At 40.0% G+C, this 23132-nt stretch overlaps 1 protein-coding gene across 1 annotated transcript; it reads right to left on the reverse strand.

The window, feature by feature from the left end:
* Positions 1-3754: 3754 nt before the first annotated feature.
* Positions 3755-21718, reverse strand: LOC133411743 (zonadhesin-like). Its single transcript, XM_061694407.1, has 29 exons — positions 21642-21718; positions 21506-21543; positions 19569-19816; positions 17972-18536; positions 17657-17853; positions 17188-17577; positions 16072-16364; positions 15713-15981; positions 15502-15576; positions 15169-15306; positions 14827-15083; positions 14650-14734; positions 14466-14516; positions 13856-14112; positions 13664-13748; positions 12359-12615; positions 12166-12250; positions 10834-11090; positions 10640-10724; positions 10294-10539; positions 10052-10189; positions 8005-8261; positions 7836-7920; positions 7110-7760; positions 5648-5856; positions 5413-5566; positions 4989-5323; positions 4771-4900; positions 3755-3897 (listed from the first exon to the last, which is right to left on the reverse strand). Exons 1-29 carry the CDS (start codon positions 21716-21718, stop codon positions 3755-3757), a joined length of 6057 nt encoding a protein of 2018 aa, XP_061550391.1.
* Positions 21719-23132: the final 1414 nt, after the last annotated feature.

The following is a 23132-nucleotide window of genomic DNA, read 5'->3' on the forward strand; positions in this document are numbered from 1 at the left end:
TCTTGCCTGGCAGCTCCATCCTCATCATCCTTCTACCAATATACTCACTATTTCTCCTCTGGATGTGTCCAAACCATCGAAGTCTGCTCCCTCTAACTTTGTCTCCAAAACACAGAACCTTGGCTGTCCCTCTGATGAGCTCATTTCTAATTTTATCCAACCTGGTCACTCCGAGAGCGAACCTCAACATCTTAATTTCCGCCACCTCCAGCTCTGCTTCCTGTTGTCTCTTCAGTGCCACTGTCTCTAATCCGTACATCATAGCTGGCCTCACCACTGTTTTATAAACTTTGTCCTTCATCCGAGCAGAGACTCTTCTATTACATAACACACCTGACACCTTCCTCCACCTGTTCCAACCTGCTTGGACCTGTTTCTTCATTTCCTGACCACACTCACTATTGCTCTGGACGGTTGACCCCAAGTATTTAAAGTCCTCCACCCTTGCTATCTCTTCTCCCTGTAGCCTCACTCTTCCCCCACCACCCCTCTCATTCATGCACATATATTCTGTGTTACTTCGGCTAATCTTCATTCCTCTGCTTTCCAGTGCATGCCTCCATCTTTCTAACTGTTCCTCCACCTGCTCCCTGCTTTCACTGCAGATCACAATGTCATCTGCAAACATCATGGTCCATGGGGATTCCAGTCTAACCTCATCTGTCAGCCTATCCATCACCACTGCAAACAGGAAGGGGCTCAGGGCTGATCCCTGATCCAGTCCCACCTCCACTTTAAATTCGTCTGTCAAACCAACAGCACACCTCACCACTGTTCTGCTGCCCTCGTACATGTCCTGTATTATTCTGCATGCAGTACCACAGATAATCTCTGGGTACTCTGTCGTAGGCTTTCTCTAGATCAGGGGTACCCAAACGTTTTGGCTCAGGGGCCACATTGACGTAAAAAAATTGTCATGTGGGCCAGCATTAATTTTACATGCTACCGACGAGTGGAATGCTTTTTTGTAGCTATTTTTATTTTACTTTGTTTTACTATGCTGTCTGCTGCTAGGTAGATCTGATAACTGCTTGACCTGGATAAATGAAGGTTAAAATAAAAATTAATGAAATGCAAAATAAAGTATTTTTATGAAATTTGACTCAAACTCAAACTTTATTCATCAGAATCAACAAACATGTTTGCATTAATGTGAAGTGTGATACTGAGATCTCGACTGCAGTAAATGGGGCAGGTCTGGCTCAAAAGCGGTGGTTTTAATGAGCAAGATGTCACGAGATGTTTGGGTGGACGCAGTTGGGTGCTTTAGTGAGCTTCTCTTTGGTTGTTATGCTGTACAATGTGTGAAGTATACAATAGTTTTGAGATGTGAGAAGTTATCTGGTAGAGGGTTATCTGTTGCGTCGGGAACTTAGAAGGTAACAAAAGAGAAAAACATGTTATTTATTCCATTTTAATTTATGAAGGTATTTCCTTTATTTTTGACTGCTTTAGGCATTTGGTAAAATAAATGTTAATCTTATGGCAGGGCTTGACATTTACATTATGAGAACAATTCCTGAAACTGAAATTTGAGTTGAATACTGGTACACTTGTGTACAGTGTGTTAAGTATTAGTGTGTGAGTTTATCAGGCAATGAGAAATGAAATAATTACAATATAAAATAAAACAATTTGTGGTTATCAGTGCATAAATTAAAATACTTTTCAGAGTTTTGACTTCTTTAAAATACATTTTACTCGACTGATCTTTAAAAGATTCTGAATATACTGGATTTTTCTCATTTTATTTTTAATTTTTTTCTCATTTTATTTTTCATTTTCAATGGACTGTTGAAAAAATTGGAATAGTAACAAATTCAATGTAATGTAATAAGTCTGAAATATACTCAGTTGTCATTTTCTGTGACTCATTCTCAAAATAAACTGGGATATCCTCCACGTTCCCAGTGACCCTGGAAAATGCATAGAGTACATGGATGCGCCAGTGAATGTTACCTTCTGTTAGCAACGTCGATTGCGCTAGAAAATAGAAAGAGAAATGCAATGCAATTTATTTGAGGAATTCAGGAAATACAATAGTGTGTGTATAATTTGCTGCTGTCGGGTGGAATCCTCGTACCTCCAAAACCATCACTTTTCAGGAAACCCCCAAAAAAGACATTTTGTTGAGCCATTAACATTGCATCGTTAAAGAGAACAAGCCATTTTCAAAACTCAAGATTTGTCAGCAATTTGACAAGAGAGACCCACGTGGGGCCTGACCAATAGTATTGATTTGGGGAAAAAACTGAAATTGAATAAATTTGGAATCTGAGGTTTCAGCCTGACGCCAGCAATATGTCATGAATATTAACATTATTGGAACATAAGTCAAAGTCGTTTGTTACAGCATGAAAACAAATCAGAAAATTCTGGATTTAACCAAAAGGAAGACAAAATGAGGATATAAGGACTAACACATGAGGATAGGCTAGCTTAATGCCACAATATTAAGTTTTTTTCTTTTTCTTCTTTTTTAGGTCGAGACGGGCTTTCAATAAGATCTGGTAAACACAGCTCTATTGTGTTATTGAACAAAAATTGTTTAATGACTTGCAAAAAAATATGTCTTCAACGTTTTCAACAATTTTAAAGGAAAGGCTTCTTTATTGTTTTGTTTATATCATTACACACTTTTTTTGTTACAGGTTTTGTATGTTTTTAAATATGCCACCCATCTTTCAGTCTATGCCCCTGCCTGGTCACCCTGTCATTTTTTTTCCTAGACCCAACCCTGCCTAAATACTGCATTCAGAGGGAGAGAATTGTGACAACTATAAATTCCTGACAGAAACCCTAAACTATAATGTATTTTTTAATTTGCAGCACTCAAGTACTGCTTATTTTTTGGACTACTGTTACACAAAGTTAATACTACTTCACTATCAAGTAACTGTACAGCAAATCTCCAATAGTCTCTTTGTTTTTGGTGTGTATTACCTATAGCAAATTCAAACTTAAATTTATTTAATCTTTCTGTGTTAAATACAAATTAGACCTGCAAATCAGAATACTTCGTCTTTAAGTAAAAAATGTGACAAGGACTCACCATTAATGAGAGGTACAGACACCAATAGAAAGAAATGCCACACAAACTGATCCATCTCTAACTGCTGACTTTAGCCTCTCACAACTCACAAGGATACCTACTTATAAATGACATTCTGTTATTTGTTCCTTGCTTTTGTTGTGTAATAATTTGTAAGTAGGCACACCCTTTGCTTTTGACTGGTAGGAATGTTGTCTGCTTACCTGCAGAGGGAAGACATACTCAGTATCATTTCAAACAAGGGTTTCTATTTCTTAGCAAAACACAAGTGTTTTCTCGCAAAATATTTTGGTAAAATAATCCTAGAAAGTGGAAGAAAGCATGAAGAGAATCTGACTAATTGATAAACGTCATTCGCAATGTTTCTAGTGAATCTTTATTTACACAAAGCAATGCTTGAAATGTATTTACTGTGTATTCATATGCAGTTTTTCATTTCAATACCTCACTAGTTAAAATAAGATACTGTATGTGATCATGCAGAGTATTATTTTGAAATACATAGCATGCATTGTTATGGTAGAGCAACAGTTGAGCTTAATGAATTCAGACAAGGTACAAATCATGTTAGCTTTGTACACAGATGTAATTGACTATTAAGGTTTCGCTTGGTCTAAAGAAAAATAGACTTTCATATGAGTGCAGATACTGTTGTTGAGCAGTATCCTGGAGAACATTGCCCCTCCGCCATGCATAACATCGTTACACTCTCCAGCTCTCTCCAAACTCTTGAACAGTCTTGGCCACGGTGCCGTCTGGTTTCATCCAGTCATTCAGGATTCTACCGTCGAAGTTTCCGCACAGGCCTCCCACTTTTCGTTTGTATATACGTGGTAGAGTTATTTCTGTGGGAATAAAGTAAAGTATTTGATTACAGGGTAAAAAAAACATCCAGTTTTCCATCCATTTTCTTCACCGCTTCTCCTCACTAGGGTCGCGGGCTGCCGGAGCCTATCCCAGCTATCTTCGGGCGGGAGGCGGGATACACCCTGAACTGGTTGCCGGCCAATCGCAGGGCACATAGAAACAAACAACCATTCGCACTCACAGTCATGCCTGTGAGAACAGAATCGGTGACAAAGGGCAGCCTTGGCGGAGTCCAACCCTCACCGGGAACGAGTCCGACTTTCTGCCGGATATGCGGACCAAACTCTGACTCCGGTCATACAGGGACCGAACAGCCCGTATCAGGGGGTTCGGTACCCAATACTCCCGAAGTACCCTCCACAGGACTCCCCGAGGGACACGGTCGAACGCCTTCTCCAAGTCCACAAAACACATGTCGACTGGTTGGGCGAACTCCCATGCACACTCGAGGACTCTGGCGAGGGTGTAGAGCTCGTCCACTGTTCCACGGCCAGGACGAAAACCATACTGCTCCTCCTGAATCTGAGATTCGACTTCCTGACGGACCCTCCTCTCCAGCACCTCTGAATAGACCTTACCAGGGAGGCTGAGGAGTGTGATCCCCTTGTAGTTGGAACACACCCTCCGGTCCCCCTTCTTAAAAAGGGGGACCACCACCCCAGTCAGCCAATCCAGAGGCACTGTCCCTGATGTCCACACGATGTTGCAGAGGTGTGTCAACCAGGACAGCCCCACAACATACCAGAGCCTTTAGGAACTCTGGGCGAATCTTATCTCACATATTCACACGATCAACTATCAATATCAAAGTGTTGGTTTAAAAGAGAGAAGAAAAAAAAAAAACTAGATACCTGCATCGCTTCGTCCATCAAACTTTACCGAAAGACCAAAGTCGGTATTGAGATAAATGTGAGAGGAATGCTTCTTAATCTTGAGACCAAGAGACGGTGAAACAGGTGTCTTAGTTCTCTGTCCATCCACCTGATGGAATGCAGAACAACAATTTATGAAGAATTTGGAAAAAATATAAAAAATCAAATGTGTAGTTTTAGATGTCCTTGAAACTCACAAACAGCTTCTGATGCTTCTTGAACTCCACCGTATGATTGTACACTTTAATCCTGAGCCCTTGTAATCTGTGGTGTTCTTCATGCTCGTTGCTGTCATTATCACCATTATCGTCGTTCTCATCATACTCATCACGGTCTTCTTCACTACTTATATCATCAACATCATCATCATCTTCAATTGGTGTATTGATACCCTCTATGTAGACATCCTGGAGATTACCAGGCAAATTTTTGGTTCGGACCAGTACATATGAATGTTCTCCCTCAAAGTCATGCTTCATGTTATCAAAGGTTCTGTATCCGGGGTCTCCATTTATTGTACACTCATCGAAACCTGTTTTGTGATATAAATGTAATGTTTTAATCAATTACAAATATAAAATGTATCGTCAGTTAAAACGCATTATCCGTTATTCATGGTACCTGTTTTTTGGCAGTAATAACGCCCCTCTTCATTTTGAATGCAAACAGCATTACCATCACACTCTTCTTCATCGCAGTCACTCTCCCCAATATCATCTTCCCTCTCACATCTACATTTCTGACTGCAGTGTTTGGTGTACCACACTTGACCGAACTAAAACAAGAGAAAGCCAACAGAATAACAGCAGTGCACTTGAACTAAACTGATACAATGAAATTCTGAATTGTCACTTACCCTATATTTATTTCCATCTCCGTCCACACATCCACATTGCTGGATTGGTACACAGTTTCCAAGTTTCAGCACATAGCCATCATCGCACACACACCCTGGCTCACAACCCTCATTGTCGTTGCAAAGTGGTGGCCCATTCAAATACCTGCAGGTTGGACTGCAGGCAGGGATACAAGTGTTGTAATGACTATTCTGTTGGCAAGATGGTGCTGCAGAGAGAGAGAGAGATATATATATATCCATACATATATATCCATACATATATATATATATATATATATATATATATATATATATATATATATACATGCATACATACATACATACACACACACACACACACACACATATATATATATATATATATATATATATATATATATATATATATATATAACATAACATAACATCAACAATCAAGCTAATTGCAATACTGTATTTTGTTTATATGGAATATGTTTTCAGAAAACAAATGAACAAAACACAAAACACTAACATTTCAGGAACCACAAAAACAAAACACAAAACACTTTAACATTTCAGAAAACAAATGAACAAACCATGAAACACTTTAACATTTCAGGAACCACAAAAACAAAACACAAAACACTCTTAACATTTCAGGAAACACTAAAACAAAATCAGAAACACTTTTGCAAAAAGACAAAGGACACCCGGAAAGGGAGGGGCCCATTTCACAGACATTCTTGGAAATCCCACGGCTTTTCTCAGCAAGACCCGCCCCGCTTCAACATGATTGGCTCCTGCATCGCAGCAAGGCTAGGCTACACAGATGGAACGTGATGTCCATCCCAAATAGTGATTGGATATACGGACGCCCTGAACAGCGAGCCTGTATCGGCGTTTGATGCTGTGTATACAATATATTGTACTTGATCACATTTCTTAAGCCATAAAATGATAGATTAAGAGTTAAGGAAGAAGCAGGTTGCTAAAGAGAGAGGATGCTGGCGAGAATTAAAGGGAACGTGTGGCTATTAGCAAGGAAGCTGCCGGTTCCATTCATTTTTGAACGTACCGAGCGAGGGATCTACCTTGCATACATTCTGTTCACAAGCTATGCTTTTTCATCGTGTTTCTGCTTTTGTTTTAGTGTTTCCTGAAATGTTAAAGTGTTTTGTGTTTTGTTTTTGTGGTTCCTGAAATGTTATAGTCTTTTGTGTTTTTCTCATTTGTTTTCTGAAATGTTAGTGTTTTGTTTTTGTGGTTACTGAAATGTTAGTGTTTCGTGTTTTGTTAATTTTTTTTTCTGAAATGTTAGTGTTTCGTGTTTTCTTCATTTGTTTTCTGAAATGTTCGTGTTTCGTGTTTTGTTCATTTGTTTTCTGAAATATTAAAGTGTTTTGTTTTTGTGGTTCCTGAAATGTTAAAGTGCTTCACAATTTATTATATTGTTTTGCACTTCCAGGCCACCGCAGTTTCTCAATGTGTTCATACTCACTCAATTCAGTAGTTGGGGGCTCTGGTCTAACAGTTGTTGGTTCATTGCTTTCTGTTGTTAGAGGTATAGGTCTAGCTGTGGAGTGAGGGTATGTAATGGGTGCTGTCATTTTTTCAGTTGTTGGTTCAGGTCCTGGATCTTCTGTTCCTTCGTCTACTGGGTGGTCGGTTGATGATGGGAGAGCTGTGGCAGTGGTCTGTGGTTCAATTGTTGTTGGAGTTTCTGGTGTCCATGATGTTTTCGAGTGTAATCTAGTTGTCGGTTCACTGCTTTCTGTTGTTAGAGATATGGGTGTAACTGTGGAGTGAGGGTATGTAATGGGTGCTGTCATTTTTTCAGTTGTTGGTTCAGGTCCTGGATCTTCTGTTCCTTCATCTACTGGATGGTTGGTTGATGATGGGTGAGCTGTGTCAGTGGTCTGAGGTTCAATTGTAACTGTCGCACCTGGCGTTTCTGTTGAGGCATTTGGGTTTGAGGGCTTAGTTAATTCTGGTGTTAATGTCTTTGTCCCAGAGATGGTTGTGTCTGTTGTTGTTTTTATTGTAGTTGTTATTGGTTGTGTAACAGTTATGTTTTCTGTTGTAAATTCAGAACCTTCTGTTGTAACTGAATCAGTTGTCATGGGCGCAAGGGTGGTAGGTTTAGTCAGGTCTGCAAAACAAATCACTCTTAATTAGATACACTGGTTATAATGTAAGTTGATTATCAGTTGAAGTGTACGATTACCTGAACAGTGCCCACTGTATAGGGATATGTCATCTATGGCCACATCTGACTGATCATTAGAACCTCGTCGACCCTCAAAAAGGATCTAATATTAAGAGCAAATTTCAATTCTCCTCTCAACACTCCTTTGAAAATGTGCAGGTTAAACATTGAGTTCGATTTTTCCTACCTGGAAGGATCCAGTTGTTGTGAAGTCAACCTGGGCCAGACGCCACATATTCCCTTGATTATTCCTCACCCAACTAATAGGATCAGCTCTTTTGTCTTGCAGCAAATATACATGGAGGCCCATTGTTTCAGCTGAGCCGTACATATGGTACCAGAACTGCAGACATTGAGGACCGGAGGCAGAACATTTGGAACTAATGAGGCGAGCTGTATCTCCATGTGACGCGCTGTTGGCTTCAATGTAAAGATAGTGGCCATCTAGATTATAACATGAGAGTTTGATTAGTTAGCTCTTCATATTATTAAATTAGAATATATTTCCACTGGTAATGCTCAAATTAAAATTCTGCTACAATTTAGCTATAGTCTTGTCGATAAAACAAGTTTTACTTCTCTAACAGCTGTATTCCCACGACAAAACAAAACAACTACATTTTAATATAGTGTCAGCAAAGTGTAAGCTTTGTTAACCAACACAGGTTTTGGCCCATTAAAAAACTACTTTCACTATATTTAATAGGTAGCATATATAATATGTATACTATATCGCCGGAATCATCGTTTGTCCAATACCATCACTTTCAGCCCCCCACGCCCCCCCCCCAAAAAAAAAAAAAAACAGCATGTTTGTTGAGCCATTAATGTTGCATCGTCAAACAGAGCCAGCCATTTTCAACACTTTGAATTGGTCAATAATTTGTAAAAATGCCATACTGACGTGGGGACTGATCAGAAATATATGTATTTGTGAAAAAACAGTAAATTGAAAAATTTTTTTACATACAAGGTTTCGGCCTGACGCCAGCAATCTATAAAATATAATTACATTACCTGATATATTAAAAATTACTAATACAGCCCTATGGGGGGCACGAGCCAGTGCAAACTGTAGGCCGGTCCCAAGCCCAGATAAATGTAGAGGGTTGCGTCAGGAAGGGCATCCGGCTTAAAACTTTGCCAAACAAATATGAGCGTTCATCCCAAAAATTGATCGGTCGTGGCCCGGGTTAACAACGTCTGCCACCGGCGGCCTCAACCTGCAGGGTGCCGGTGGAAATTCAGCTACTGTGGGTCGAAGAAGAAGAAGAGGTGGAAAGCGGGTTCTTCGGCAGAAAGAGAAGAGGAAAGCACAGAGCCTAGAACTGAATGTGGGGACTTTGAATGTTGGGACTATGACAGGAAAATCTCTGGAGTTGGTTGACATGATGATGAGGAGAAAGGTTGATATATTGTGTGTCCAGGAGACCAGGTGGAAAGGCAGTAAGGCCAGAAGTTTAGTGGCAGGGTTTAAATTACTTTACCATGGTGTAGATGGGAAGAGAAATGGAGTCAGGGTTATTTTAAAAGAAGAGTTGGCTAAGAATGTCTTGGAGGTGAAAAGAGTATCAGATCGAGTGATGAGGCTGAAACTTGAAATTGAGGGTGTTATGTATAATGTGATTAGTGGCTATGGCCCACAGGTAGAATGTGACCTCGAGGTGAAAGATGTTGAGGTTCGCTCTCGGAGTGACCACGTTGGATAAAATTAGAAATGAGCTCATCAGAAGGACAGCCAAGGTTCGATGTTTTGGAGACTGTTAGAGAGAGCAGACTTCGATGGTTTGGACACGTCCAGAGGAGAAATAGTGAGTATATTGGTAGAAGGATGATGAAGATGGAGCTGCCAGGCAAGAGAGCTACAGGAAGACCAAAGAGAAGGTTGATGGATGTCGTGAGGGAAGACATGATGGCAGTTGGTGTTCAAGAGGAGGATGCAGGAGATAGGCTTACATGGAAATGGATGATGTGCTTTGGCGACCCCTACAGGGACAAGCCGAAACAAAAAGAAGATAAAATAAAGATTACTAGAAAATAAACAATTAGCTGTTCAAAAACAAGGAAGTTCTTTTTTCTCTTCAAAAACAAGGAAGTTGTTACCTCCAGGTGTGGCTGACTTTAGAATCCACCTGTCATTGTCATTGTCATCTTCTGTAATTATCATGAACAACTTTCTACCCTAACTAATAATGTGTGCATTGTTTTTGTTAAAGAGTTAAAAGGTTAATTACGTCCTGTGGTGTGATCCGAAGAGGGCCCTGTCATAATTGTAGGGGTTGAACCACTTCGTCTTGTCCAGTCATATACATCAGTGAGAAGCTGATTCCATTGGCATAGACCTTTCTCAAAATTACAGTTGAGTTGGCACACTGGAAAGTCAGAAATATTACATTTGTAACAGTGAATTATAAAAATGAAAAACTAACTTCAAAAGGCTAAAAGGACCAGGAAAGCCTCAAAACAATTACTGTACCTGAGTATGGTGGTCTGTTCTGTGCATGTGCAGTAACATTGTTATTAATAATTAGATTAGTTGTTGCTTCAGGGACCCAAGGTATTGTGGCATTTGCCTCAGGTGGCCTCGCTGTAGTTGGGAATTGACCAGTAACATTCACTGCAGGGAGCTCTGTCACTGCAGTTACTTGTGGTGTGACACTTGGCGGAATAGTGGCATTTCCTTCAGGTTTGGGCGGGTGTGTTGTTGCCGCACCACTTAGCTCTAAAAATAAAAGTCAGGGTGGCAATTGTAATGAGTTTCGAATGAGCCGTCTTTTAATAAGTGGCACATTTATATTCTGCAGTATGGGAATTTTTCCGACCTGAACATTGTCCATGGAAAAGCAGTACATCGTCTATGGCGACATCAGATTCTTCTCTGGAGCCTCTGCGCCCCTCAATAATGATCTAAGGAAGGGAAATAATGATTTTATTTTCTTATTGGCTCAACAGTAGTCTGGTAACCCTTATTTTACCATGGCAACATCATTGGCTGAGAATGTTTACATGAATATACCTGGAAAGATCCGTTGACAGTCAGGCCCACCTCGGCCAAGTGCCACGTATTTCCTTGATCATTCCTCTTCCACCAAACAGCGTCAGCTTTTTTGTCCTGCACCAAATATAGATGGAGGCCCATAGTATCGGCCGAGCCATACATATGGTACCAGAACTGCAGACACTGAGGACCAGCGGTAGAACACTCTGAACTGATGAGACGAGCTGTGTCTCCATGCGATGCGCTGTTGGCTTCAATGTAAAGATAGTGGCCATCTGGATTATGACATAAAAGTTCGATTAGTTAACCATTCATATTACTAATAAAAAAACAAGTTTTCACAGGTAATTTTCCAACTGTAATGCTGTTCTTTTGAAGTTATGATATCTTATGACAGATGGCGCAAGATTCATTTCTGTAAGAGCTGCATTCCCAAGACAAAGCAAAACTATTTGGTATTTTGTTAGCTAAATTCAGACTTTGTTGTATAACAAACCATTGGCACGTTCGTAAAAAGTCCTTTATGACGATATGTGTTACTGTTATACTATATACAGTATATAGCATAAACGGTATATCAAAGACAAACAATTGTGTCCTTGACAAGATGAGACTCATTCAGAATGAAAGAAGGAAGTTGGGACTCAAAGGTATGTCTGACTTCAGCACCAACCTGCCATTGACTTCTACCATTGTCATAAATATCTTTCCAGCCTAATTAACAAAGTGCAACTTTACTGTGGATGAGTCAGAAGGTTAATTACGTCCTGTGGTGTGATCTGAAGAGGGCCCTGTACTAAATGTAGGGGTTGAGCCACTTTGTCTTGTCCAGTCGAAGACATCAGCAAGGAGCTGATTCCATTGGCATAGATCTTTCTCAAAGTTGCAGTTTAATTGGCACACTGGAAAGTCAGAAATATCACACTATTGACAATAAATCCAAAAAGGAGGGAAGACTAAAAACTAACTTCAAAAGTCTAACGTACAAGGAAAGCTGCAGAACAATCACTGTACCTGAGTGAGGTGGTTGTGCATCTGCAGTATCATTGTTATCCATAATTACATGAGTTGTTGCTTCAGTAAAAGGGGGTGCTGTGGCATTTGCTACAGATGGCCTAGCTGAAGCAGGGAGTTGATCTGTAACAGTCACAGCGGGGAGCTCTGTAATTGCAGTTCCATGTGATGTCAGACTTGGCGGAAGAGTTTCATTTGATTCAGGTTTGGGCGGGTGTGTCGTCGTCACACCGCTTAGCTCTAAAGAAAAAGTAGAGGTTGGAATTTTAATGAGTTTTAAATGGTCTATCTTTTTTCAAACAACACATTTGTATTCTATGTGCATTTTTTCCCGACCTGAACATTGTCCATCGTAAAGCGTTAAATCGTCTATGGCGACATCAGATTCTTCATTGGAGCCTCTGCGGCCCTCGATGATGATCTAAGAAAGGAAAAGAAAAGCATATTTTCTCACTGGCTGTACAGTAATCTGGTAAACCTTATTTCACGATTGCAACATCATTGGCTGACAATGTTTAAATAAATATACCTGGAAAGATCCTTTGACAGTCAAATCCACCTCAGCCAAGTGCCATATATTTCCTTGATCATTCCTTTTCCACCAAATTGCATCAGCTTTTTTGTCCTGCAGCAAATATAGATGGAGGCCCATAGTATCGGCCGAGCCGTACATATGGTACCAGAACTGCAGACACTGAGGACCGGAGGCAAAACACTCTGAACTGATGAGACGAGCTGTGTCTCCATGTGATACGCTGTTGGCTTCAATGTAAAGATAGTGGCCATCTGGATTATGAAATATGAGTTTCATTAGTTTATTCTTCATATTATTAATTAGAAATAAGTTTTCATGGGTCATTTTCTAACTACGTTGTTCTTTTGAAGTTATGATAACTTATGACAGATAGCAAGCTATATTTTCGTAACAGCTACATTCACAAGACAAAACATTTGAATATTATGATGTGTTACTTTTTATATTTTGTCAGCAAAGTTCAGGTTTTGTTCAATGACACAAACCATTGGCACATTCTAAAAACTACTTTAATTATAGTGTAATTGTAGTGAAAGTGTAATAGCAGTGTACACTGTATGCCAAAGAGAAACAACTGTCCTTGACAAGATGAGTCACTAAAAAACTAAACGAGGAAATTCAGACTAAAGGAGTGCCTGACTTCAATCTGTCATCAACTTATCTGTAATTATCATAAATAACTTTCTAGCCTAACTAACAAAGTGTGCGTCTTTACTGTAGATGAGGGAGATGGTTATTTACGTCCTGTGGTGTGATCTGAAGAGGGCCCTGTCCTAAATGTAGGGGTCGACCCAGTTAGTCTTGTCCAGTCAAAGACATCAGTTTGAAGCTGATTCCATTGGCATAGATCTTTCTCAAATTTACAGTTGAGTTGGCACACTGGAAAGGCAGAAATGTAATGTATTGACTATAAATCAAAAAATGAGATAAGAAAAAAAAAATAATCACTGTACCTGAGTGGGGTGGTCTGCTTTCTGCAGCTCCAGTATAATTGTTATTTAGAATTAAATTTGTAGTTGCTTCAATAACAGGGTGTTCTGTAACATTTGCTAGAGGTGGCCAAGTTGCAACAGGGAATCGATCAGTAGCATTCACTCCGGGAAGCTCTGTGACTGCAGTGACAGGCAATGTAACATTTGGAGGTGCTGTGACGTTTGCATCAGGTTTGGGAGGTTGTGTTGTCATGACACCACTTAGCTCTAAACATAGGGTAAAGAATAGAATTTTAATGACTAATAAGCCACTGACCTTTAAACTAGGAAACATTTTTATACTACAGTGTATACATATCTTTCACACCTGAACATTGTCCATGGTAAAGTGTTACATCATCTATGGCGACATCAGATTCTTTATTAGCGCCCCTGCGCCCCTCTATAATGATCTTAGGAGGGGAAAACAACTGATATTTTATTGGTTGTAAAATATTAGGAACTGCTTATTTTCCATTATTGTAATACTGGCTGGAATTCCGTAATGGAAGTGACTGACCTGGAAAGCTCCTGTGGTTGTCAGGTCTACCTGACCCAAGTGCCACGTATTTCCTTGATCATTCCTCTTCCACCAAATAGCATCAGCTTTTTTGCCCTGCAGCAAATATACATGGAGGCCCATAGTATCGGCAGAGCCGTACATATGGTACCAGAACTGCAGACACTGAGGACCGGAAGCAGAACATTCAGAACTGATGAGACGAGCTGTATCGCCATATGACACAGTACTGGCCTCAATGTAGAGGTAGTGACCATCTAAAGAAAATAAATCAAAGGGTCAGATTTGTCAAGTAATTTCTTCATATCAGTGTTTTATTTTTTGTTTATCTGATATCATACCCCCAGTGTGGTCAGAGGAGGGTCCTGTGATTAGGGTAGGTGTAGAACCACTTTGCCATGTCCAGTCAAAAGCATCTGTGATCATCTGATTCCAGCTGCAAATATTTCTATCGAAGCTGCAATTCAAGCTACAAACTCCAAGGGAAACAAAAGTAATCGGGGTGCAACTCTGTTAAAATGCGCAACTTCAATTACTCTTAAAAAAAAAATGCACTATCAATATACTCCCCTGAACATAATTGGTACATTTTAACTGCTGATCCACTAACCTGGGTCTGAGGGAATGACTTCTGCAGGTTCTGGTCTGTTTCCCAGTCTACCTGAAGAAAGAGAGTGATAACATTGTTAAAACTTGATAAACTTGCATTTTACAATAATTATAACACCATAAGATTAGCATCATCTTAAGATAAGATACCATAAGATAAGATATGATTTTGTAGTAATTATTACTTGCGCAAGAGCCGAACTGAATGGAAATGTCATCTATCGCCACATCTGATAGAGCATTGGCGCCTCGGATTCCCTCCACAATGATCTAATAGGGCCAATATGACAATAAACAATGTAAGACCAAATACATTTGTCTAGAAATCAATAATAAAAATTCACACATTGTCCAAGGCTAACCTGGAAAGGGCCGGAGACATTGATATCAACTTTTCCTGGATGCCATTTTTGCCCGTGGTTGTTTTTCATGGACCAAATCTTGGTAGCTTTATTTCCTTGGAGCAGGTACATATTTAGGGCCATGGCTGTGGCAGAGCCATGCATATGGTACCAGAAGTGGAGGCAAACTGGGCCACTGTAATGGCACTCTGAGCTCAACAGACGAGCTGGGTCTCCGTGTGTTACACTGTCACCCTCAATGTACATATAGAATCCCGCTAGAGGGACAGTCCGACATAATGGGGTTCAGTACGAAGTCATGAATAGTTGAGAAAACTATGTAGTTTAATGGTTAGGTTTTACCCCCAGTGGTGTGGTCGTGGTTTGGCCCACTTCCGATTGATGGGGTGGCACCGGAATACCTTGTCCAATCAAAGGTGTCCTGTATGAGTTGCTGCCACCCACACAGATTCTTCTCAAAGTCGCAGTTCATGGGACATACTATGCGGAAAAAAACGTGTTATGAACAGTATTCCATTACAAATAAAACTTGACGAGTTTAACTTAATCCAATTCATACATATGTGAAATAAATCAAAATGTGAGTTTCATAGCTATGCTAATGTACATGCATTTGCTGGAAAATTATTAATTAGATTATATGACTGAGGAAATGAAATGTTTCATCTCTCTTACAATCTGGATCTGGTATTTGAGATGGAAGAGTTGGAGTGGGTGGAGTTGGAGGATTTTCTGTAGTTTGGGGTTCAGCTGAAAAGGGAAATACAATTACTAACACAGACCACTCTGGTTATAAACTAGGATCTCATTGTGTGGAATCTCATATTCTGCACAGAATACTGAATGAAGTTATTTCCTCGTCAATTCACATCTGCACACAACTCACCGCAGGCTGAACCTGTTGCCCAATAGGGTAGCTCCACTCCTGCAACGTGGCAGGCAGTTTCATAGGATTTAAGAGATTCACATAAGGTGTGTTGGTTGCCACTTGTTGCACAGTAGTCGTGCACACAGCTACTGATGTAGATGCTTGGGTGAATGGTTTCATGGCAGGGCTTGAAGGCATCCCCAAGGATGGCAAAACACCCAATGTAGGCCTCATTCTCCTCCCCCTCATTTTCACAAGGTCGCGGATCATTTGGATGGGAAACACATCTTGGGAACAAAAGATCAGTGGACGATGATGAGTGTTACATTCATTATTACAAGGCTGTTGGCTATATGTCCTACAGTAAAAGAACTCACTCATTATTGTGTGGCGCCCTCCAGCTATCACCAAACTCAAATGGGTCCGTAGCATTTTGGCCGCTTGGTTTTATGAAGTCATCGTCCTGCTGTTCTGAATAGGTACCACACAGGCCACATAGTTGATATTTGTAGCTCTCATCCACCTGGAAGAAGAACCTATTCTGCCCATCTATCACCATTCTTAGGCCAAAGGTTGTCTCCATGACAACATAACTATTATTCTTGTAAACCCAGACAGAACCATAAGAAGCAGCGGTGGAGTAAGGGAGTTGAACAAGGCTGTTATTCTCCTAAAGTGAGAGAGAGAAAATTCATTTTAATCTGTTGGTGTGTTATTAAACTATTTGTATTGTCTTACATTGATATGTAATGTTTGCTGTTAAAGGTGCAGTCAAATGGGTAAACTGTGAGTAAGCATTCAGCAAACTGAAACCTTTCATGACCTGACACAGAAATATCTGACCACCATAAACATGGGTGTACCCAATCATGCTAGTGATAGTAATGAATGGCAGCAGATGTTTTAGAACAAGGCGCACTGGCCTTAGTGTCATAAATGTCATGAGAACGTCCTGTGTTGCGTAACATTTACTATGGTAAATCATTGTGATAAATATTCCTTTTGTGAGTGAACGCACCATGGATATCTGTTTTGTAGTTTACATAAAGGATGAGTCCATTTTCCACTATGCAATGGTAGTCTTAAAAAATTATTCATGATATGCTTGTGCTGACAGTTACTATCAAATGTCAAATTCAATCAATCAATGAGCTTGAAGATTTGAGTGGAAATAATCACTGGAACTAGACAGTGAAAGCAAACTTCTACTGCACTAAGAACATACAGTATAACTCAAGACTAAAACTAAATCCAACATAACAACCAGGCATCCATCATACAGGAGGCCTTTTTGGGTTGCACCAACTACAATGACTAACTATTCTAGAATTCCTTGGTCCCCGCGACTATATCCCCCCCAAATAAAATTCAGCTGAAGGTTTGCCATTTTAGGTAGAGGAGCTGCAGTCCATAAACGTGTTCATTGTATCTGGAAAATGTAACATTTGAACATTTAAGAATCGCAAAACTGTTCCAATGAGGATCTTACTTACATAGACTTGGGTGGTCTGCTTCAATGTGAGGTACAAATCCTCAATTTGCAGGGTCACAGCATCCAACTTGGACCGGGTCGAGTTGTGAAGGGGAGGATGCATATTGTGACCGGTCACTGTGAAATGGACTGAGCTTTCTCTTCCGCATGTGGTAGCCAGTGTGTAACTGCACCCCCCTTGAAAGTCATACGCCATCCCGTCAAAGGTGATATAGTGTGGATCACCATACACGCTACAGGTGGCAGGTTTGATAGGGAAGCATCCTTTGACCCCGGCCTTGACTTTACAAACCTCAGTTTTGTCACATTGCATTTTATTGCACTGGACATTGTTATCACCCATACATTGGCACAGCAGCACACACTCTCCTTCCAAGATCGTTTCTCCTTTCTGCAAAGTGATTTGTGAGAATCAATAATGGCGTGTGACAGTAGGTGACTTTAGTGATTGATTCATCTATCTCTCTTACCTCATAGTGTTTACTGTTATGCCAGCACCCACAGTCCTCTGTTGGAACACATTTCCCCCCACTGAGTTTGAAGCCATAGTCACACTCGCACCTTTCCTCACAACTTCCACAAGATTCGACTATATCCTGACTGGAGCACACATCTGGACAGCCTTCAGCACATGAGTTGTAATGACTATTCTCACCACATAGTAGAGCTGTTGGAACAAGAGAGAGATAACACACTTTTAACCGTCATTGTTTTATTACGGTCATCAATTTCCTACTATTTATTGCAACAGATGTCAGGGAAATTTAAGCAGTGAAGTAACATACGGCAGATTGTAGTGTTCCACCATGTAGGAATAATGACTCCAGCATCCTTGCAAATATCAGCGTACATCTGCAATGTCTCACATAGCACGAAAGGATCACCGTGAGCGGAGCACATTTTGTTCATACATCCCCTGAAGTAGCTTTCTGCTCCCAGAAAGGATCGGCACGCTGCAAATGGTCCAGTACTAGAGAGGAGAATTCCACAGTGTTGCTCACTGCCATACTCGGCCTCTTCCACAGGTTCACACTGGTGAGGTACTAGAATTGTTTCACAGGTGGAGTTTGTTTGCCCACTCTTCCAGCTGTTAGCCAAAGCTGTGGCATCATATGCAGGTTCTCCATCAGGCTTTCTCAAGTCATCTTCTCGAAGATGGTTAAAGTTTCCACACAAGCCACAGACTTCCTCAGAGTAAGTGGGCGGCAGGGTTATATGCACATCACCCGCATTGTCATATGACACGTAAAGGCCAAAACTGGTTTCAAGTACAACAGCTGCCAGGTTACTTTTGATTTTTACGGTGTTATTGCTGACACTTAGTGGAAGATTCCTCCAGATCCCGTTGACCTACAGGACAATAGTTAGATATTTATTTCTAATCAGTCATCAGCATAAAATTTGTCAAAGATACAGAAATGGATAAAACAGTTGAACAGCAGATAAGAGAACTGTTCAATTTGTACATTGCTTAGTCCAACATTTAACCCCCGCCCCAAAAATACATACAAATAAGTCAGGTTTATAGGGATATAGTATGTACAGTATGTATGAGAAAATTAAATTTTCTTCCATAGTAAACAATACATTGACATTGTTATTTATAAGCCTGTCTCAACTAAATGTATGAATCGATGCAGCTGCGTAGTTGGTTGTTGAGTGCTCGGCTCTCTTCCTCTGCAAACAACACTACTGATTAATTGCCTCGTCAACTGCATTCAGAAGGGCACAAGTTTGAGTATTACAAACTAATTCACACTCATTAGACTTCTATTGGATGGAAAGTCTAAAATGTGTCACATTTCAACACTATTTCTCTTTGCACTCTGATGACGACGATCAGCGAGCTGTTTGGCCATATTATTGGCCTCCTGTGGTCTGCGCGGCTTTGCAGATTTAGTTTAATTTGTTGTATCTTTCGGCTTGCCATGACTATTGGCCTTGTAAGCAGATTTTTTTCCACATCTCACTCTATGCCTCTTTTCTTAACGAACTACGGATGAGCAGAAAAGCTGATGGCCATATTGAGCACAGGTTTTGGAGTCAAAGGCGGCGACCACTAGCAGACGCACAGACTGCTGCATGTAGCCAGCTTCGTTGTTTTTAAAAACAGCCGACCTTTTTCAGCCGATCACCTCAAAATTATGTGATCAGTTTTCTATCATGCGATCGGCTCGAGAAAACTCTGAGTAAGACTATTGTTTTCTTAAGCATACAAACTTGAAGCAACTATTGCTTTAAGTCAACTTGCATCAAACATGGGATCTGTTGAGCCACAAATAAAACCATGTTGTCATTAGTAATAACCTGATTATTTCTATATTACAGCACTTACGCTGTCAAGATAAAATCCTTAATTTTAGTCTCACCACATTAACTCACCACAACTCGGTGTGTCTGCTGTTTCAGAAGAGACACTCTGTCATTTCCCACGGACACAATGACCTGGTGCACAGCTTGTACAGATGAATTCTCATCGTGGTCATTGACCACCTTCACACTGAAGGAGGACAAAACCTCAGAGGAAGAGCACGTCTTTGCCAGAATGTAGTTGCAGGGGGCCATGAAGCGAAATAGCACTCCATCAAAAGTGCTGCAGTCTGTGTTACTATGTATAGTACATGTCCCAGTATTGGACGCCTCCCTAGAGGTTTGTATTTGAGGACCACAGCTTTGACCCTTAGGACACTGAGAGGGAGTACAGTGAAGCTTTCTGTCTGAGCAGAGGCAGCGAGTGGCCTGGTCTGTCCATATCTCTTTGTTTGGATCACACTGATGTCCTGTGGGAGATGAGACCCCAAAAAAGATCACTTGATCAGATCTAATAGTGGGATAATTAAGCATTGTTGAAGCATTTAATGCCCTGAACCAGTGCCAAATTTTCAAAAATACTTGTAATGGTAATTGTTGAAACAGACAACGTATTTGTTGACATACTCATGTAGATCTCTAAATAAATTGCACTATAAAATTATTTAGTTTCAGTTGTACTGTTGAGTAGCTGACAAGTTTTATCAAAGTACCAGGCTCATCATGTATAATGTCTTATGTCTATCAGTGTGTACCTGCATACTAAAGTATTGATCAGTGGGACCAAAACTAGCTTGTTATTGACAATAAACAATAGACAGTACGAACCGCACAAGCCTCTCCTTACTCCAATGTTGTTAAATGTGACCTGATTCTCCAAGGACATTGTTCGGACTGCTTCAAGAACAATCTGTTTAAAATATAATTATTTACATTGACTTGCATATTAACAGCCCATGAACATTTGCAGATGAATTGTTATAAACTGCGCTTCTTACCTTCGTCCCAGACTCAATGATGTTTAGTGGCACAAACACCTGTCGCCAAGAATCTGGTGCCAGTACTGGCGAGATCCAGATTTCCACCAGACCAGTACTGCTTTTGAGCAGAGCTCGAAGCTTTAAACCATTAGGAGGGGCCAAGTACCAGAACTCTAGACATGCATCAATTTGATCTAATGCATCACTTTCTATTTTATCCACAGTTATAGCGTCTGGAAATGAAAAGACAGTGATGAGATTGACACATGCTTTTATGCTTGATTAAAAGAGAATGCTTGTTTTTATATAGGGCTGCAATACAGCACGTATTCCCTGACCGTGTTTGTTTCTTTTTAACTGACAATAACAGTGATAAAATGTATGTCTGCCTATGCAATTTAGGGAAGACGTTTTATGTTGTATCATAATGTTGATTACATAAGAAAGGCAAACGATCCTTAGATCGTTTGTGTTTCAATAAAACATGAAGCACATCTGGTGTCATATAATATTCATTGAATGCAAAATGGCTTTTATTGTGTTTTTGGTGAAAACCTCCAATTTTAGGCTCTCTTTTTCAGTTGTACTAGAGAGAGCATCAAGTTATGAAAGATTATTAGAGTGCTTCAAATAAATTAGTGATAGGTTGGTTAGTAAAATGCAACTATGGACTTATGCCCCGAAACCCACGACTGAATATAGTGCAGTATTAAGTTAAGAAATTTAGTGCCAATAACAAATCTAAAAAGTTAAATGTTTGTGCGTTGTTTCAAGTACGTTGTGAGGAAAACATACTTATTTCGATTGTCACTACATTTATTCCCAAATATGGTATCCTTCTTACTTGATTTGTGGTGACTCGTTGTCCAGTCGCATGCTGTAGTCTTGTGTTTGCCAAAGGAGCACTGTGTAACATATTCTGTGAAAGAAAAAGATTAATACATTGCACATCTCAAATTTTCATATTTGTAAATCATGGTTGTGATGTAAAAAGCCATAACAATGATCTCATACCTGAATCTCTTCTCCAATCGGGTAAAGTAATGGATGAAAGATCATTTTCTGCCCTAATAAAATTGGGAAGTATATTAGAGCATTTTGACAAATTACTTTTTCCTCAAAACACCTCAGCTTAAGTGGAACAGTGTGAATTTTAAAGTATTACCTGCATTGAGTCCCAGTCTGGGTTAGAAAGAGGAGAGTCAATGTGACCAACAAATCTGTGCAGAAACCTCCAAGCATGGCTGATCCCTTAACGCCAGCTCTTCTGTTTCTAAAACTCTCACCTTGATGAGCTTAAGAATGGATGATGAGGAGTAACTTCTTTGTGAGGGACCACAGATGAATAAATGTGACCTCTTCACCGCCACCGCAAACAGTTAGGCTTGCTGGTGTCACTGTGGGGAAAGCGTCGGGCGTTAGGATTTTATAGCCCACCGCTGAACCAGGTAACCACTGCGGTGGGTGGAGACAACAGGTAAAAAACAAAGGAGTGGGTCTGTGTCCACTGACGGCAGCAGCAACAGTTACAGGAAGTGGCATAGATAAGGTCAGCGTTTTCGTGTTGCTAGGTCATAAAAGAGGTGCATAAATTATTTAAACACATGTACATGTAGAGATGAGGCAAACATTGGTGTCGTTTGGCCTATTTTAGGGGGGAGGGGCTTAAAAAAAGTTTTTTTTTATAAACCCCCAAAATTCTTGGATAAACATACTTCTTGAGTTTATACACTGTATTATAAAACAGACTGGAATAACACTGCAAATCTAACGGTGACATTGACTTTTACCAAGGATTGTATTGTTTTATTGTTCTGTCCAAAAACTTTACAAAGCAATTTCTCAGTCTTTGCTAGTTGTTTGTGAAATGTTGTGCTCACGCACTACATTCGCTCACATCCTGTGCATCTCCTGGGGGCTAAGCCCCTCATCCATAAAACCTAGTGACGCCCCTGAGGCTAAATATATAAATCTCTGAACAAAAACATAATGAAGCTAAGTTCAAAGGTACATAGGTGTTTGGGATGTATAATAAGCACTGATTTTTCAAGTTTAATTTGCTGTCTTCAACACAACAATTTAAAGATAAGAAAGTATGTCTGCTATTTGCAAGTGAGGTAGAAGGCCAAAAATTATAGCATTAAAGAACTGACCTAAATATTGATCTGTGCTGAAATGAAGAGCTCTTTTTCAAAACACAACGGATAACTTTTGATTACTCTGAGTAAAATTACATTTACATAGACAAATTTTACAAGTCATAATTTCATCCTGTTAAGAACATAATTTACTCAGTCTAAACATGTGCAACAAATGTAAATACAGTTGTTACTCAACAGAACAGGAAAGCAAGAACAGCAAGATCTTTTTATTTTTAAGCATTTATCGCGTTTTGGAAGAGAGCTCTTCATCGACAGTATATCCATCCATCCATCCATTTTCAACAGAAATTGCCAGATTACTAAAATATTAATGCATGTCTCTGATGGTGTAGTGGTACATTAGCCTGACTTAAGTGCAGTGAGTGTGGTTTCAGTTCCCACTCGGTGAGGGTATGAATGTGAGTGTGTACGGTTGTCTGTCTCTATATGTGCCCAGTGCAGGGTGCAGTCTGGCTTTCGCCTGTAGTCTATATTCTTCCAATTTTTTTCGGAAA

This window comes from Phycodurus eques, chromosome 13 (assembly GCF_024500275.1).
Source record: "Phycodurus eques isolate BA_2022a chromosome 13, UOR_Pequ_1.1, whole genome shotgun sequence".
NCBI classification, from domain to species: Eukaryota; Metazoa; Chordata; class Actinopteri; order Syngnathiformes; family Syngnathidae; genus Phycodurus; species Phycodurus eques.

Coding starts and splice junctions, on each gene's coding strand:
- LOC133411743 (XM_061694407.1), bottom strand. CDS start 21,718: ATGCTTGGAGGTTTCTGCACAGATTTGTTGGTCACATTGACTCTCCTC. Junction 17,854..17,971: donor GTGGAACACTACAATCTGCC/GTATGTTACTTC, acceptor TTGTTCCAACAG/CTCTACTATGTGGTGAGAAT. Junction 8,262..10,051: donor TTCGGATCACACCACAGGAC/GTAATTAACCTT, acceptor GTTATAATCTAG/ATGGCCACTATCTTTACATT.